At 37.1% G+C, this 18,863-nt stretch overlaps 1 protein-coding gene across 1 annotated transcript in view; it reads right to left on the bottom strand.

The window, feature by feature from the left end:
• The window catches only part of LOC126469829 (another transcription unit protein), a 55,925-nt gene extending 37,643 nt beyond the window's left edge, over nucleotides 1–18,282 (bottom strand). Inside the window, exons 1-3 of the mRNA XM_050097123.1 lie at nucleotides 18,161–18,282; nucleotides 16,846–17,994; nucleotides 6,583–6,694 (exon numbers count right to left, since the gene is read on the bottom strand). Of these exons, the coding sequence (XP_049953080.1) occupies nucleotides 6,583–6,694; nucleotides 16,846–17,994; nucleotides 18,161–18,206 (1,307 nt within the window). The 5' untranslated portion in view covers nucleotides 18,207–18,282. The remainder of the gene's footprint in view (nucleotides 1–6,582; nucleotides 6,695–16,845; nucleotides 17,995–18,160) is intronic.
• Between the last annotated feature and the right edge of the window lie 581 nt (nucleotides 18,283–18,863).

Genomic DNA, 18,863 nt, shown 5'->3' with positions numbered 1-18,863 from the left:
AGATTATTTTCAAAGCTTCTGCGAGAAGACCTTGTGTTTAAATAACCCACTTAGTGAGAAGACTTTATTGCTGTAGTTTTGGTCAAATTACCAGTCAGTGTTCAGGAAAAATTAATAGGGATATCAAAAAAGATAACAAGATATTTTACAAACTTTAGACCACCTAGATGCAATTTCAGGGGAGAAAAGATCCAGTAATGGCTAGGGAGGAGTAAATTGGAGATTGAGAGAAAGTGGTAATTGGAGGAACAAAACAGAAACTATAATGGGCATAGGGAACGTAACAGAAAATATAATGAGAGGAAAAGAGAAGCGTGGCAATGGCTTTAACAGACATGGTAGAGGAGGGTGGAACCAATCACAGTAACAGGCAATATCAAGGAAAAAAACGAGACACAATGATGACAGGGCAGACAGAAACTAAGAAAGGCGACTCCAGCAAAGGGAAAACTAGAGAGCAGTTTGTGAGCGGTCCGAACACAAGCTCATATAAGTAATATGGCACTAACTATGAAGAGGTTCATACGGGAAAGTCTTGGGGGTAATGGAGAAGTTCTTTTTGAAGAAGATGAAATACATAGGAAAGAGGAATATCAACCAGTTGTAATCTGGAAATTAATGGAATTAATGCAATTGCTGTTACTGATATAGGAAGCGAATTATGTGCTGTAGCAGAGGTGCTTTATGGCCAAATAAGAGGTAGAAGTGAGGTACCAGTATTGCCGTTACAATGAGTTACAGTTATAGGTGCAGGAGGAGGAGAATTTCAGAAAATAAAGAATCAAATGTTATTAGAGATAAATGTTCAAGGAATTTTATCGGAGGTTAGTGCTATGGTGGTCTCAAATCTTTGTACTGAGTCAATAATAGGGACAGATTTGTTTGGTGGACCATGAAGTAATTATCGGTTTAGGAAATGGCAGTATGACCCTAATGGTAAACGGTTCTCAGAGAGAAATTAAATTTGACAAAATGAAGTAGTCCCAAAGGAAAAGTGTATGATAAGCACCACATAAAAAGAACGCACAAGTATTTTCAGTGGGAAGTAGATAAAGAGGAAGGTATTTCCCTGAGAAAAGTGAATCAGAATCAGAGTGAGGTCGGTTCAGGGATAGTAGATGAAATAAAGAAATTTTATGAAATGTTTGAAGGACCATTGTAGGATGCCACATCCTAATGTAGTGGAAGTTGCACACCCAGAGTCCCACCATGTGGTAAGAGGCATATACAATATAGTCGACGTTAAGAGATTCTGTGATAACTGAAGGGAAGCCTCCACACTCTGAAGTGTCTGAATATCTATTATAAGACAGAATATCTCTCTAGTAAGATAACAATGAATATACACTGTGAAATACACAGACATGACCATGAAATGCATTGTAAATAATAGTTCTATTAAATTGTTGAGAGAGAAAGTAGTTCTAAGTATTTTGAAATAACATATGTTCAGTTTATGTGTCTGTATAAAAAAGGCAGGGATTGACTGAACCTCGAGAGGACGTGGTGTGCTTGCATATTGTGACATCAGCAAGGACATTAAAGGGATCGCATAGGTGGAGAGAGGCTACGATGTGTGCAGAGCACAGACAAATTATGAAATAGCCAAGCCAGATGATTATGTGATTTGGCTCACATGATGTAAACAGAGATACGTCACAACTGCAACATTGGTAAACATAGTGATCCTTTATGAAGTATAGACAAACGAACAATATAAACCTAAATAATTTAATACCAACAGTTAACAGTTATTATTAAAGATTCAATTCCGTAAACAATAAAGTAATTAAAAAGATGATAATTTTTCAAGAATTAATCAAATTAATAGGCTGTCATGTAACTTTCAAATTGTTTATTACATAATAATTATTTGAAAAGAAGTCACTAATTCATGAAGGTGGTAGTATATTAAATTTTTGAATTTTGGCCACATGGGCAGAACCAGTAGAGTTAGTTAGAACAAATAATCTAATGTCTGGGAAATGTAATTTATTATTATTACTTTGGCTCTAAAATCTGTGTCTTTGTTTCATGTATTCATACTTGATGTCTTGATCATGAGAACATAGGGAATTCTGAGCACACCTCCCTAGATGAAGTGCACTGACAACCAAGCCTGACGACAAGTCAGCAACCAGAGATGCTATTCGCAAATTATGGCTGGAATCATCAAGCAATCTAAACGCGTCGTCCAGGAGAAACAATTTTGGCTCGTGACTAATAGCGCTTCTCACTAAATAAGTGTGTCAAGCTAATGTTAATTTGCCTTTGTGATCATACTTGAAGTATTTTGTATAATATGTTTTGTTGATATACATTAATGTGATATTTTGAAAGATTTTTGCAGTTAAAATTTAGGAGAGCAAGGTAGTCAAAACTCAAAGATTATGCAAATGCTAATAACCAGAAGCTAGGAAAGCTGTTTTAGTAGGTGCAAATGTAGTAAGATTTCATAAACCAGTAGATTTTGCATCGTAAAGATTTCTGGCAAACTACTTAAATCATACTTGAAGAGGTCAAGAATATTTAAAGTAACTGGCATAAAATAAAATGAACTATGGTATAAAGGCTGCTCCTAAGAACTGAGATACCATGTTTCTAATGTTTCCAAAATTCTTATTTTATCTGAAAAAAAAAGAAAAAAAAAAAGAAAAAAAAAGATCACTATTTTGAAAAGTAGTTACCGAACGGGATGTGTATGATACCACTTATTTGCAGGTAAGAGTACATTTTGCTTTATTTCTAGTTTCACCATTTCACAAACGTGAAGTGAATGTATCAGCACTGCAGTACATATGGAGTAAGGAATGATTGGTAGGGTCCCATGTCAGGTAGCAGAGGCGGTTGGCCATCTGGAGCTTTCAAAGCCAGTGGGATGAGTAGTGGATGCAGAAATCACTCATGATGTCAGCAAGGAAATACGCAGGGGAAGTGCATTATTTATCTGGCACAAATCATGTAATTGTTATTAATAAATATATGCTAGCAAAAGTTGCCTTTTGCCACTCAGACATTAGGAGGAGTCTACGGGTCATAAATATTATCTTTCAGTAATTTTACAATGTCAAGAAACATTGACATTAATAAATAACTTTGGTATAACTAAAGAAGTAAGATCTTATATGAATTATACCGGTTGTACGGTCTAGTCACAGACTACGTGCCACAGTCGGCAGTCGTTGATAGGATGCCTTTTGGTGTAGTCATGCAATAGACCACACTCTTGTACTGTTAATAGGTGGCTTGTAATCTGGGCAAAGAAGTTCATTTTATGGTATTTCTTAAACACACACATGTTAATAGCATCATGTGTAAAATTTATTTACACAAAAAACTTTTTCCTGCTTCATTGCGTAAAACACAGACAGTAGTATTGCACTTTCAGAATCTGATGGCATTCTACAGCTCTGCAAGGGGACATAAAACTATGAGAGCATCTCCACATAACACGTAGGAAGAATTTCTATGTGGCGGCTCACTAAGTGAGTTCAAGCTCCGACTGGCTTAATTATCACAAAACGCGGGTTGGAAAGCATGGCCAGTTATAATGTATACACCTTACACCATCATCTATACGAGAAAAGTGCGAGCTGGGTCTTGCCTCATGATGATTTAGCTCAGAAGATGTTTTAAGATTTTACAACAAATCAGTGTCAAGGATACTAGATGGTAGTTTTGTGGGTCACTTCTCCTACCCTCCCCGTGGACAGGTGCGACCTGTGCTTCTTTCCAAGAACTGAGCACAGTTTTTTGTTAGAGAGATCTACAACAGATTATAGTTAGAAGAGGGGCTAACTCAGCCACAAATTCAGTATAAACTCTAATCAGGCCCTAGAGCTTTGTTCATTTCTAATGATTTCAGCTGTATCTTGACAACACTGACACTAATACTTATTTTGCTCATCTTTTCATTGGTACGAGTATTAAATTGAGGCAGTTCTCCTGGGTTTTCTCTGTAAACGAATATCTGAAAATGAAGTTAAGCATTTCCGCTTTTGCTTTGCTACCCTCAATTTTATTTCCTGTCTCATTCGCTTGGGGCTGAATACTAATGTTGGTGCCACTAACAGCCATAACATACAAAAAAAATTTTTGGAACATTGTTCCAGGCAAACAGCTATCTATTAATATATCTTATTTAGTAAACACAGAGAAAGTCTCATTTAAGTTGTCAATTTTTATTTCTAGATGACCTGTTTTGAACTTCTAAAGAGATCACATCAAATCTACATTCCTTGATGACAGAAGGAATTGCTGGTGTGGGGCAGGCCCGTCCATACTGTAGTGGAAAATACTGCATAACTAAAACTTAAATCTGACTACGACTGTATTTACTAAATAAGCAGCCTTTATTCTGTGGGTTTTGTGAAATACAATTCAACAATGCTCTGCTATCGTAGTCACTGAAGGCTGCACTTTATCTCTCTTGAAAGTCAAACGCATTTCCTTCAGCACCTCTCTGTCTATAGCGCTATACTTTGTTTCACACCTATCATGCAGTATTCTGTTTCTTTAGAAGTTTGTTTACAGTGACAGTGACTGTTCTACTGCATATTTAGTGGATGGTAATTAATCTTAAATTTCAGTCATAGTTCCTCTACATGCTCTTGGCCTATGCTAAAAGTTTCAAATTGCTCTGTGAGATATGACACTACCAATTCTTTATCTAGTTTGCTGAACCTATATATATCTTTCTACTTGTTTTAGTTATCTTTTGTACTTTGGTAATCAATATTACCACAACTGCAACATGGTATGCAACAGCATACCATTTTCGATGTGGACATCCTCAAAGAGGTCAGGTTTATTTGTTGCAATTAGATCCAATATATTTCCAACATGAGTGGGTTCTGAATGATCTGTTCTTGGTAGTTTTCAGAAAAGGCATTTACTAGTGTTTGACAAGGTGTCTTATCACAACCACCACAACCAAAACTGTAATTTTCTTGATGATTAAAGTCTCCACTGATGATTACAGTATGATTGGGGAACTTATGTACAAGTGAACTGAGGCTTTCTCTAAAGTTTCCTGTTACATCAGGAGATGAATCTGGTGGGTGATGAAAGGATCCAATTACCATTTTATGCCCATCCCTGATACTTTGTCTTGTCCAAACAATTTCACAAACAGCTTCAATTTCTGTCTTGGTGGATTTGAGATTCTTGTCTACTGTGACAAATACACCACCTCCATTTCCCATTTGCCTATCCTTTTGATATATGCTTAAATTTTCCCCAAAAATCTCACTGCTATCAATTTCAGGTTTCTACCAGCTTTCTGTTCCTAGCATTATGCGAGCTTCAATGCTTTTCAGGAGAGCTTCAAATTCTGGCACTTTGTCGCGAATGCTTCGACAGTTAACCATTAGGATTTTAATACTCTCATCTGTGGGAGGTGTTTCTTTTCATGTTGCTTCTTCACAGCAAATAAAAGATTTAATTAAGCCAATAACACTGTTGGTTAGTAAAATATACAGGGTTTAACATTTCTCTTGACATTGTCAAATAATTTTTGTCCACAAGCAATGTAAAAGACATAGCCAGCAAAAGTTCGGTAGCTACTAGAGAGGAATGAACAAACAACATTATCGAATAAAAAAATATAAGGTGCTATTTAAAAAAAATTCTGCTGGTTAATATCCCACTCGTAGTTAAACATTTGTGTGATACACTTTTTATTTTGCTTCTGGATGAGAAGTTATTTCGGATGTCATGCTAAATGAGAGACCCTGTACATATGCAGTATAATGTGTACTAGATATGCAAAACAATTTAAAGATATCTTGCAAATCTATAATGTTGCCTTAGCCAATTAGTGATCTGAACTCATTCAGATCTGCGTGCTGGAGACCTCACAATAATGTCAAATACATCACCTGAAGATATTTTTGAAAACCTATGTGACACATATATAAAACTATGGAATGTTAATTCATCGACGTCCATGCTCCGCAAACCACTGTGAAAGCGTAGTAGCAGATGTGTCCCACTGTATTGGTTATTATGGCTTTTTCTTGTTCCATTCAAGTTTGGAGCATAGGAAAAAATAACTGTTTAAATGCCTCTGTGTATGCTGTAATTAATCTACCCTTATCCTCACAATCCCTATGGGAGTAGTATGTATGTGGTTGCAGCATATTCCTAGAGCTATCATTTAAAACTGGACCTTTGAACACACACAACACATCAACTGTTCCACCTCTTTTGTTTAAACTCCGATAATCTTGAAAATGGTCCACTTTATCTGTCCCAATATTTAAGCTGTTCATTTAAGTATTCTTTAAAATTGGAATCACACACTTATTTTCAACGTAAGTTATGTAATATCCACATACGGAATCTCTCTGATCACTTTATCAATCAAAATTTATTTTACTAAGACATGGAATAACAATTCAGTACAAAAAATAACTGTAAATATAACTTGGTATTTTAAGCAAATACTAGATGGACATTTTATACAAAATATTAACACAGGGGAAAATATCAACATTCTGAACTACATTTACTTATAACTGAAAGGACTATCTGTGGGCTCCTTAAAGTTTTGCTGCTAATGATTACAGTGATGGTTGTTACCTGTCTTTTTCCATAGTACTTTCATTCTCACTGTGTGATTTCCTTTCATCATCACTGCTGTCATCTTTTCTTGATGCCCTTGCAGCATCTTCATCTTCACTTTTGTCTTTAACTGAAAATTATAAAAGAAATGTAATTTCTTTTTCTTTCTAGTAAAAATGTACCTATTATTAGAAAATACTGATACTAAATTGATATACCTCTATTCTATCTTTACACTATCCACACATCCCGACACACATTTTGGATTTGATGTTTTAAGAACTAGCTGTGACAAATGACTTTACTTGCCAGCACATACTTCTGGACTTTTTTTTAAGTGTACATCTACATCTCCACATCATATGGCATGTCACTGCATACTTCATACCAATACTAGTTGATTACCCAGCATTGCTCAGTTACTTGTTGGTATGTCTATCTTATATCAAATAGGAAGATGTATGAAATCTGCTTGTAGTGTAAAAACAAATAACTGTATCTCTTGCAAAATACTTTTCATGGATCTTGGGATTCCTACACTCATTTTTCAACACTTTTCTCCTTACTGGTTTTTGTTGCTGATGATAAAAAACAGTTTCAGTTGAAGTATGATTTGCATAGTCTACAATACAAGACACAAAAATAAATTTCATGTCGACTCCCCTCCTTGCCTTGAGTTCAGAAAGAAGTAATTTATTTGGGTGGAAAAATATTCAACACACTCCCACCTAACATAAAACAAGAAATAGGGAATCCCTACTAATTTCAAGGAAAATTAAAAACATACTACATTAGCCACTATTTCTACAAATTAGCTGAATGGCTAGACTCAGGGATTTAAAAGTTCTGTTGGCTACAAATTAGCTGAATGGCTAGACTCAGGGATTTAAAAGTTCTGTTGGCTACAAGACAAATAGCAGCATTCATTGTAAAGTAGCTTTACAAGTAGTCATTTAGTGTACATGAGACTCGGTATTTGCAGATGTAGTTGCATCATTTCTTTGAAAAATATCACTGTAATCACGTAAACATCAAGCTAATAATAGCACATGAATAGTAACTCTATACTACAACAGAAGAGACAGAAACTTTATTCAAAGCAACAGCCTTCTTTTTGTTGCTATGTGCTCTTGTATGCATGTGCATATATAATGATATATGACTATGCAGGTAGTGAACTACATTCATTGATGTGTCATCAATGTTCCAATGAAATGATTGTTATAACTTGTCATGTGACAATGAATGTTCTAATCTTGCTAATTTCCTCAAATAAATTTAGATAGCATAAGCAAGAACAGCATTAAACGGTACAGAGATAATTTTTTGTTAGTACAGTATAAAGATTAGGTTTCTAGGACACCCGCCTTTAGTTAAAGTGCACCTTGACTTGTTCCACATCAGTGAAAGATCCCCTCCTTGATGGTTTCTACTGAACATGATGAATGAATGAACAAACACAGTTTACTTACATCCTTTTTTTAGAGAATAATACTGTAAAACATTTTATAAAATCACAGTAATATTAATTTAACAAAGCTTGATTCTATACAATATTTTTAGTTTCTCCTTCACTGTAAGAATAGTAAATTCTCAAATAAATGCAATTTTGAGCAGGATACATACAGTTGCCTGTTGGAAAAACCACATTAAATCCACTCCATGGTACTCAACATACTGCTCCTCTAATTTACTGAATGTAATCGAGAACGTAAGTTACACTGGAAACTGCAAACTGTTACAGCTAAAAGGAGGTACATCAGACTGTGTACACTTTTTGTATCTAATAGTGATTCGTTTCCCCACCCAGCCCGAGTAGATAAAGACATCCAGTCAAAGATCCTTAGGCTTTGTAGCCGTAGAGAGGCTGCACAGTTCTGTGAGGGTGCAGTGAGCTAGACGTGGCCACTGATGAGTACCGCTGACAAATACAGCAGCCAGCTGCTTGTCATCTATGTAACCTTTGCCTATGCATCATATAATTATTCCGAGACTGACCTTGCCTGTTTACATTTATTGATCTGGAAAATCCCTGGATGGATTTATCACACTTTAGGCAACCTGTACTGTCTTCTGGCATTTCCTTCTGGTTAGCCATTCACTACAAAACTCTGCTGTTACTAAAAAAATGGAACTGCCTGGTGTGTTCCACTGATCTTTATGTCACTCTCTATGTCAATGACCTTGAACTTTGTTTCCACCTACATCTGAGTAGGATATATTAGTGGAGATTGACACTGAAGTTAAATTGCTCAACATCTTTACACACAATCTTGTACAACTGTGAAGTGGGTCCTGCTTCTATTGTAAATTACTTTAAGTTATGCGGTGGAATTTCAGCTGGATCAGGTCAGTTAGGAATTCTGCCAGGTAACTGATGCCTTCATTGGGATCTAATACGTTTTCGATGCACTTATATTCAGCAATTCCACCAGATAACATGGTAAATATATGATTATTTATATCATGGACATGTTTATTTTTAAATGCAAGAATGGCCCTCCCCTACAATAAGTTCTAATTGTGATGTTTTGGCTAAAATGTATATATTAAGGCATAATGGATGTCACTAGATAACAAAAACTGGGAAGTAATTTTTTTTTTCTCCATAAGATGTGAATTTTAAATTATTTGCTCTGTACTGCTGTCGATCACATTATGTCTTTTAGTTAACACCATTGAAGTGTACTAAATTAAAAAAAGGAAATCAATAATTTAACTGACAGCAGTAAAAAACAAATTATTGTCTTCATAGTAGTCATGGTACAGACACTTGGCCACTATGACAACAATTAACTCTTATGATTTGCTTTAGTTATTTCTCATAAATGTCTCTGTGAAAATGAATGTTTAACACATGTATGAATCCAATCCACTTTGGGGTTATGGGTAGACTATGACCCTACTGAAGAGTACCATAGCTCCTGCCATGAGATAGTCATTTCCTTTCAGCTTTCTGGAGAGCTTTCACCAAACAGCCAAAGAACACGTTACTTTCATTAGTTTTACATGACAGTTGCTTTCTACCCACATTGCTGGTAGCACCAAGAGTGTCTCACCCCCAAAGTACATTTTCCTATGCAGTAAGTTTGATTGCTAGGCACTCTCAAATTATTCTTTCATTTCACCCCTTCTGCTCCTCAAAACCGACCCCAATCATCCTATTCTAACCAACATTTGCCATCTACTTTAACATATTAGGTCCCACCAATTAAAAATCTCTGATCAAATTGTATATTTACACGGACACACTGTGTCACTGTACATTCGTTTGTCAGTTGCCAATGTAGTCCAGTGCAGAACATCTTTTGGAAACCTGGTAGATGGTTTTTATCTGTTTGTCTACATGTAATATTTATATGATAATGTGGAAAAAAAGGAGCTGTGTTTGATGCAAATTGTTTTCACCAAACCCATTTTGACCCACTGATAGAAGCAGGAATGTCATAGCATTTGAGCTTACAATATTCCCTACGACCCTGCAAAAGAAGTGGAAAGGTGGTACTGGTCTGACATTCCCTGGAACTATACCTTCCCCTGTCACCTTCAGAACTTCAGCCATACTGATGGACAATGGCTGTGCATGGAGGAGGAATCCCTGAATGGCGCTAGTCAACTGTTTCAGGCCTACAACCCTACTGATGGACAAAGGCTGAGCATGGATGCTGCTTCAAGCCTACAACCCTACTGATGGACAATTGCTGAGCATGGATGGGGAACTGCTGAATGACAATAATCATCTGCTCTTGGTTTGAGTAGCTGCAATTTCTTTTCAATACAGAGAGTTTGTGTAAAGGTTGTACAGTGATATTGTGGGAGGATCCTCATGTGTGAATGGAGAATTTAATGTTTTGGCTTACTGTCTGCTTTACTCAGGTTTGTTAAACAGATCTACTGGATGAAGGTTTCAATCTGATCATTGACTTTACATAGGAGTAGAACTTCATAGGATTTTCTGAATGTTTTGAAACTTTTGCCAAGATTTTACTGTGAAATTTGTTGTAAGCTCCACACACAGTGCTTACTGAGGATTTATGACTACGTGCCCATACACACTCTTTTGCAGAGAGAGACTAATAATCTCTGTAACTGTAGCATTCTCTGAATGTTACATTTAAAAACAATCTTTTATTACTGTATGTGCTCGTTTATCACAAGTTTGACTGATGTATTTAACTTTGACCAATGTAGTCTATCTTTGTCAGATTTAAATAAAATGTTCCAATTCATCCCATACTTATTTGAAGTTACCTAAGTGGTTTAATCTTGTTGACATAAGTTTGCAGTCAGATTCATTTTACTTGCTTGTTGCTATATATACTACATCTCATGGGCTGCTTGTCTTTCAATTGCATGTTTCATGTGTGGTCGAAAATTTATGTACTATCTAATTTGCGTTTATACCAATGGTTAGTTTTCTTTTTCTTTTTTTTCCATTTTAGATGAAGGAGACTGATTTTGTAAAGCAAGTTAAGTTGAGTCTCTGGTGTGAATGCTTTGCCTAGAACTCTCACTCTCCTTAGTTGATCTCATGTCTGTTTTAGTACATAATAAATAGTTTTTGAGGTGGCTTTTCATCTGGATGTGTCACAGTTTTGCTTGAACTGGGAGGGGGGGGGGGGGGGAACTCATGTGTATCTCACAAGTATTGAGACAGTTGAGTGTTCTGGCAACATTGCTAGCCCCCATCCTGTAATAACATCCTATCGTATATAGCAGCCTGAGAAATCTGCATCTGAACTACTCACAGTCAAGAAATCCTAAGGTTTAGATGCTACATTCCAGTTAATAAGAAGACTTTAATCAGTCTTCAGAAAAGGTATTCCAAATTGACAGACAGACATGTAGAGACATGTGAGTGAAGCTAAATGTCCTCCCCACTTTCTATGATCTACAGCAAAAACTGAAAATAATGTCAGACCCTAGTCAACATATACTCTTACTGCTGAATTAAGTGACAATCTGAAACTGTCTACTAACCATGATTTTGACTGCTCCTAGTGTGGCAATCCACAATTGTAGGAAGCTTCTTCCTGAAATACATGCTGTGTATGCATTTGATTCTTTTCCCTCTTGTGATGCTATTTCCCTAAGTGAGATGCACAAAACTTGTTCACATAGGTGTTACTGATATTGTAGCAGACATCAGGCAAACCATCAACTTTTCGATCAGTTCGGCAATGGACAACTGACTTTGCGCACGACAACTACCCAAGGTTTAATAAACTTTTTCACTAGCTTTGAAATAAACATAAGCTTTTTGATTCATCAGTCTCTTCTTACATGTTTCCACTATGAAATTATGAACAAGTGTTATGCCTGCACATAATGGTGTTACATCTCAAGATGTTTCTCTCCCATTTTTTGTTAATCTTATTTTTCTGAGTACAGGGAACACACAAAAATACAGAACTACTTGGAACTTCTGTAAACCCTTATATGGTGTATTGTAAAATCTCAGAATATTAGAGCTTCATCAATCTCACAAATGGAAAGTCACTGCTAATTGAAAATGCACACACACAGCAGTATGTGTTAGCTGGATTGGATCTCAGCCCTAGGTTAGACCATAGTGTAATGCAGAATGAAAGTCTCAAGTTTATAAAAGCCACATACACAGTTTTCAATAAATAAATCTCAAAATTTTCTTGCTAGACTGCAATGTACACACACAGTATGAGGACTAGCTGGAAATTCATCACGTTGGGCAATAGAGATGACCATCAACATGCTTCCTAGACAGCAAATTACGAATTCATGATGATACTGAAAAAGATAGGTATGTCGCAAAATACAGCAGCACATCTCACAATTGTATGTGTTGCAACTCCTTCCCAGAAAACTGATACTTTTTGACAGTTGTGAATTGAATTAAATGTAGCCTACTGAAATGAAATTAATGAATTGGTGGGGATGAAATAAGTGACGATGCAATAACATGAAATCATGTAAGTGCAAACCAGTCAAAATTCTACACCTGAAATGTAATGTGCATGTTGGGATGATTAGAAAATTTATGCCGACCTGTGACTTAAACCCAGATTTCCAGCTTTTTGCAAACAGTTGCCTTAACCATTATGCTACATATCTGAGCACACCTTGATGCCTTCATAAATATTCACTGTCACTAAATTTTCCCATTTTCAATTATCAAAATATAGTTTAACATTTACTCTACACCAAAGCCATTAGGTATGGAGCACAAGCTACGATGGACTAAATCATGGTTTGAAGTGAAGCATTACTTTGTCATGGGGACCATATTAAGTGGTTTAGGGTAACCAAAATTTGGATGGCTGGACAGAATTTTGACCTCTGTTCCTTTTTAAACTCATCCAGCACTATGCACTGAAAATCTGTAACTTATGTAAGATATTTCACAATGCATGGTAATGTTTAGAAAAGCATGTGTACTAGTGAGTGAAACGAATATGTTGTTTCATATGCAAACTGTTTTCAGCTAGATAAAGTGAGTAGACCGTCTGACTTTCGTTAAAGAATTCTTGTTCTGGAAATGTGTGCTCTATTTCCATACCACTGTTTTTTGACATCTTTGTTATAAAAAATCTTACAAAGGCCTGCAAAAGGAAGTCTTAACTCCTGAAGATAACTTTGAAAGAAGAAACAATATTCTGACTGTTGCAAATAGAACATACTAGTTTGGGTGAGAGTTGGCAAAGCCTACAAATATGAATGTGAAATATAGGTTGTAGTGGGAGATTGATCTGTTGCATATCCCAATTTTTATATTTGTGACATTTTAATACACCTTTCGTAAAATCAGTGAAAACTAAATACAAATTTCTCAGGTTTCCAGTTATGTCAAGGGCATAAAATCACACAAACTTTTGACCAAGCATTCCTTGGCCATTGTCAAATGATATGACTGCCAGTGGGCTGCTGGTATGACCCTAATACACACTAGTTGCTGGCTGCGACATCACTGGTGCTCGTGGCAGTGCCATACATTGGTGTACGTTGACTTGGCATTTGATGTGCCTGCTTCAACTGCGCAATTGCTGGATGCCAAGTCGTGCTGAGTTTCAGGCCATCATCTCTACTTGGGGTGCTATTGGTGATTTTTTATTCCAATGGCTTTTTCAATTATGCTCACATATTACACAAAGGCTCTCAGTAACAACTGATACCACATTTTTACTACTGTGGTGTCAATTGTCACTCAGTGCCTTTGTTTTCTATTGTTGAGATATCACTCCATTCATCCAAAGGAAATGCCTTTAGCACTATAGAATTTCAGTATCACCATTAGAATTTTATGATCTACATAGTCAGTCTCAAAAATCATTTTGTAACACCATCAGGGATATTGAGGAATGTTCAATAAGAGTAGTTAGCTTTGGAAGCTTGCGACAAATTCTGTAAATAATATGGTGACTGTAACGGGAGATGTTACAAGCAGTTTTTGTGTAGCCTATGGGCTAAGCTACAGGTCAGTCTGTCACCAGAGACTGTGCGTTTTTTTAAAATTTTATTTTTTTAAAAATACTATGTTTGTTGGCCTCACCAACTCACAATCGAACTGTCACCTTCCAACCTAACCTATACCTTGGACAGAGCTCCACATCAATGTGTCACCACAAACAGTTTCTTTTCTTCTTGCTTTCACATTCTTTGGCTTTGCCAACAAACAACAAAACTATGATTATATGCACCAAAACGTGATGTGGCATCAGCCATTAACATTATGTCACTGGCTAAAGCTGCTGACTCTTATCTAACATTCCTCTTGACCCACTATTAGATGCAATGTATTATTATTGGTACCAGTTTCAACTGTTATTAACCATCATCAGGCACAAGAAGTTTTCAATTATACTATTTGTGTGGATACATATGTACATGACATTTCAGCTCATTCAGCATAACACCAAATATATGATGTGGACAACAGCATTTAATATATGGAATATATTCACACAAAAACTGGTAGCACCCGATGAGGGTATGCTACAACATGATTTCAACACATATTTGTATGATGGGGGGCTCTGACAGTGCTGTGCTTGTATGTTCTTGAATCATTCCTGAAATGAAGTACACTTTACACAGTATTCTTGAAAGGTGTTCACAACTGCTCTTTTCACATTCATTACTTCCAGAATATCTTTTTCAGGGAGGTATGAGAGCTCTAAATGTATTTATATGATATAGACATGTCTTAATGGTAAAAACTGTCAGGTTGTATCAGTTCTGAAGCTCCTCTTCTGATAAACAAAAATGGAAAATTCAGGTAGGAATAATGATATTATGTAAATGGTAGATTGCTAGTCACCACACAGTGCAGATGTGTTGCAGACAGGCGCAACAAAATGACTGCTAAACAAGTAAGCTTTGCTTCACACACTATCTGATCAGAAGCACCTTGCTGCCTTCTGACTCTTGAAGATGAAGATAGAGATAATAGTCAAGATGTTTCGTTATATTTCAGCTTCGAGCTAGCTAGAATATCATGATTATTTGTATTTGATGTTGGTTAAGAAACATTTTAAACATACTAAACAAACAAAACAGTTACGACTCTACATAACTTCTCACAGCCAACAAATTTCTCCATTTTAAAGGTTATGTAAATGCATAGGCTATATAGTAAAACCTGCAACAGACATACCAGTACTACTAGCCTCTCCCGCAAACTGCAGAAAACGTCCTTAAGAATAATAACTAAAAGAAGTAATCAGGCTCATTGAATAGAATTATTTAACTAGGTATCATCACTGCAACAAATGGGTACAACTACCAATCTGTTGTGTACATCAAGGAAAACATTTGTACTAAGTATTTCACTAACAGCCCTACACTTAGGCCTAGTTGTGAAAAAAGAGCAAGTTCGGACTTACATTTACCACCAAAAAACAAGCAATAACTCTAAAACAGCATTTTCTACTTGGGATTTTATAATAAACTGCCTAAGAACTAATAGAGCTAGGGATCAATAACAAGAAGGAACAACCACAACACCCTGTCACATTACAATGATCACACAGAAATGCTTTTACAACAAAATCATATGCCATGATTAATACTGCATGATATTAATGCCATGTCATTCTTCTGATCTCTAAACATCTCATTCTTTGTGGGGGGGATGCTGGTTCAGTTTTCCGGATACACTGAAGGGTGCCTGTGGAGATGTGCATGGGGCATAGTAACATGTTTATGGCTCTGGAGTTAGTTCTCCAAACAGGCCGAAAACAGTGCAAGCGGCACAGCAATATTTTAATGGTCCTGGGGTCACCAGCAGGTGTTCATAGCGTGTGTAGTGTTAGCACACAGAGATGCAAAGAACGAGTGTAAAAGCATTTTTTATGCTATAAGCTACCTTGTACTGACTGGATGCGATCAAAAGAATGTTGTAAATAGGGACCAAGTAAATGAAGCAGTGCAGTTGTTAAGACACTGACTTCATATTTGAAAGACTGGAGTTTGCTTTGTCTGCACATTCTGATGTATGATTTCTGCGTGATTTTTCTACATAATTTCACATAAATGCTGCGATGGTTCCTTTAGCAAGGCTGCAACTGATCATCCGTCCCATTCTCATAAAAACACCCATATAGGCCTATATTCTATGAGTAAGTACATCTGAACCAGATGTTTTCATTGTGCTTTGAATACAATTATATTATATCGTGAGACAATACTTACATGAACAAAACAAATAAATGGTAGCAAAGAGCCACAACTTTTGCATTTAATAATGTTTATAATAACACTTACGCTGTCGCCACAGGATACTCAAAATATCATAAACTTCGCACTATCGATATAATGTGGAACACTGAATCATAATATTGACATCTCTGAGATGGGATTGCTTCAAGGTTTATACACTCATGTCAGTGTGTACTGCTATGCAGAATATATAAAAATAACCTGTCTGCACAGGCCGAAAGCTCTAAGAAAGTCAAAAGAGAAGCAATTACATATCGCATGCATAAAAATTTTAGAAAAAGATTTCAGCAGAAGAATATTCTCTGACAAGTTTTCAACACAGGTCTACACTAACTGAATCTGCATTTTTAAATAAAAAATAACAAATGAAGATTAAAACTGATAAACCTCCAGCACCTACTTCAAGCAGATGCACACAAATGACAAAAAAACATAAATTTCTGATATTCCAGTAAATACTGAAGGATGGGATCATAGTCTACAAGCCTATGTTAGGTAAAAGCAACAACATACAATTCTTGCACAAGAATGGAAACAGGAACAATATATGCAGCATGCACTAACTATAAAGTAGCGCAAAAAAATTACCAGACTTTTCTTCATCTGAGGCAGGAGCTCCGCTTCTCACTGATTCCTTGTCATTGTGGTCTACAGCACCTGAATGGTTGGATGCTGAATTGCTTTTCTCATCATCACTTTTCTCACCATTTTCCACTACACTCTTTGGACGGCTTCTAGATCTGGATCTGTTACTTTGAACAGATTCTGCTTGTGACTTTCGTGAATGACCACTTGCATTTGAACGAGGAGATGCAGCAGGTGATCCACTTCGACTCCTTGAACTTTGGGTATGTTGTGACTGTGCACTTTGTGGTCTTGACTGTGGGCTTTCAGAACGATTAGATTGAGCACTTCGTGATCTACGTGACTGAGGAGTCCGAGAACCTTGTGACTGTGGGCTATGGGATCTCTGCGACTGTGGACTTCGTGAGCGTCTTGCAGCAGGTGATCCCTGTGATTGAGGGCTGTGAGATCTCTGGGAAGCTGGACTTTGTGATCGCTGGGATTGAGGGCTTTGTGAGTGCTGAGATTGTGGGCTCTGAGATCGTTGTGACTGTGGGCTTGGAGATCGGTGAGACTGTGGGCTTGGAGAACGGTGGGACTGAGGACTTCGTGACTTTCTGGACTGTGGACTCAGTGATCTTCTTGACTCTGGGCTTTGTGATCGTTGCGAATGAGCACTCTGTGATCTCTGAGAACGTGGACTTTGAGACACAGCAGACTGTGGACTTTGTGAACGGCTGTGGTCGCTTGCATAGGGGGAATGCTGACTAGCATTGGAATGTGGAGATTGATTACTGGCATGGGACTGGCGTGGAGACTGATTACTAACTGCTGAGCGCTGTGTACGCTGCGAGTGTGTTGAATGTTGGCTTGCAGAACCTACAGATCTTCGACTGCTTGCATTTGATTGTGGGCTCTGGGAACCTTCATCAGACCGGGGAGAAGCATCACCTCCAGAAGCCACAGATCGCGGTGAATACTGTCCTGCGGTACCAGTCCTGGATGGTGAAGCAGCATCAGTGCCCTTCTCACTTTCACTATCACTTCTATCTTCTGCACCTGAACTTCTGCCGGGTGTCGGTGCTGTTCCGTGCTGACTAGCAGGACTACCACTTCTGCTACTGCTTCGGTTCGATCCTCCATCACTTTCGGAATCCGAACCAGAATCTCGAGCTGTCAACAGCAGAAAATTAAGTCAATGCAAAGTCTTCAATTTATAAATTCTTACTGAACTATATTTCTACAGAAATATATACACTATCTACTCTTGCCTCCCATTAGAATAGTAAAAATAAGAACGACAAAAATTATTCAAAAAGAGTTCAACAACACTGCGCACCTGATTCGGCGTCACTCGAGTCATCATATGGAGTTTCTGTTGCCATTGCACACACAGATTAAGGATGCATGCTTGTCGTACACAAACCAAAGACTATCATCAAATAATATACTCTACACAGTGAGTTCTACATCTCACAAACGATGCATGTCAAAGAGTTTGAGCACACAGAGAGCTTACTTCTCCATTCATAGCGCACAAAAATTCTGCATAAAAAGTTGTACCACGGTCTGACGTATACACAGTCACAACACTCCCAGTCATTTTTGTTAGACTCAGCGGCAACAGCGGTTCAAGCGATCAACAAGCCATACTTCTGAATACGATATCAGACGAATGCGAAATTTATCGTCTATATTGACCTGTAATATAGTTTTTTGAATAGAGAGTGTATGTAGTGCCATAAAAATCGACGATAACTAAAAATGACACCACATCCGTCTTCTTTAGTGTCCTAAGGATCCAGGGAGGTATAAAATGGTACACTACAGAACAGCTTATTTACGATTCTATTGTAACCTACAGACGTTTATTGAAGGATTTCGTTTTCTTTTAAGATAAAATAAATGGCTAGTAAACAGCAGAAGACCTGACCTTTGCAGAAAAATGTTGAATGCCTACTTAGGGACGTGAATCCCTACACTTCCAACCAAATCAGTGAATGTGGAACGTAGAAAACTTGTACCTATGGAATTGAATACTT

This window comes from Schistocerca serialis, chromosome 1, assembly GCF_023864345.2.
Source record: "Schistocerca serialis cubense isolate TAMUIC-IGC-003099 chromosome 1, iqSchSeri2.2, whole genome shotgun sequence".
Taxonomy (NCBI): domain Eukaryota; kingdom Metazoa; phylum Arthropoda; class Insecta; order Orthoptera; family Acrididae; genus Schistocerca; species Schistocerca serialis.
Note: the sequence above shows the minus strand (reverse complement) of the source record. Positions and strands in the feature narration are given on the sequence as shown.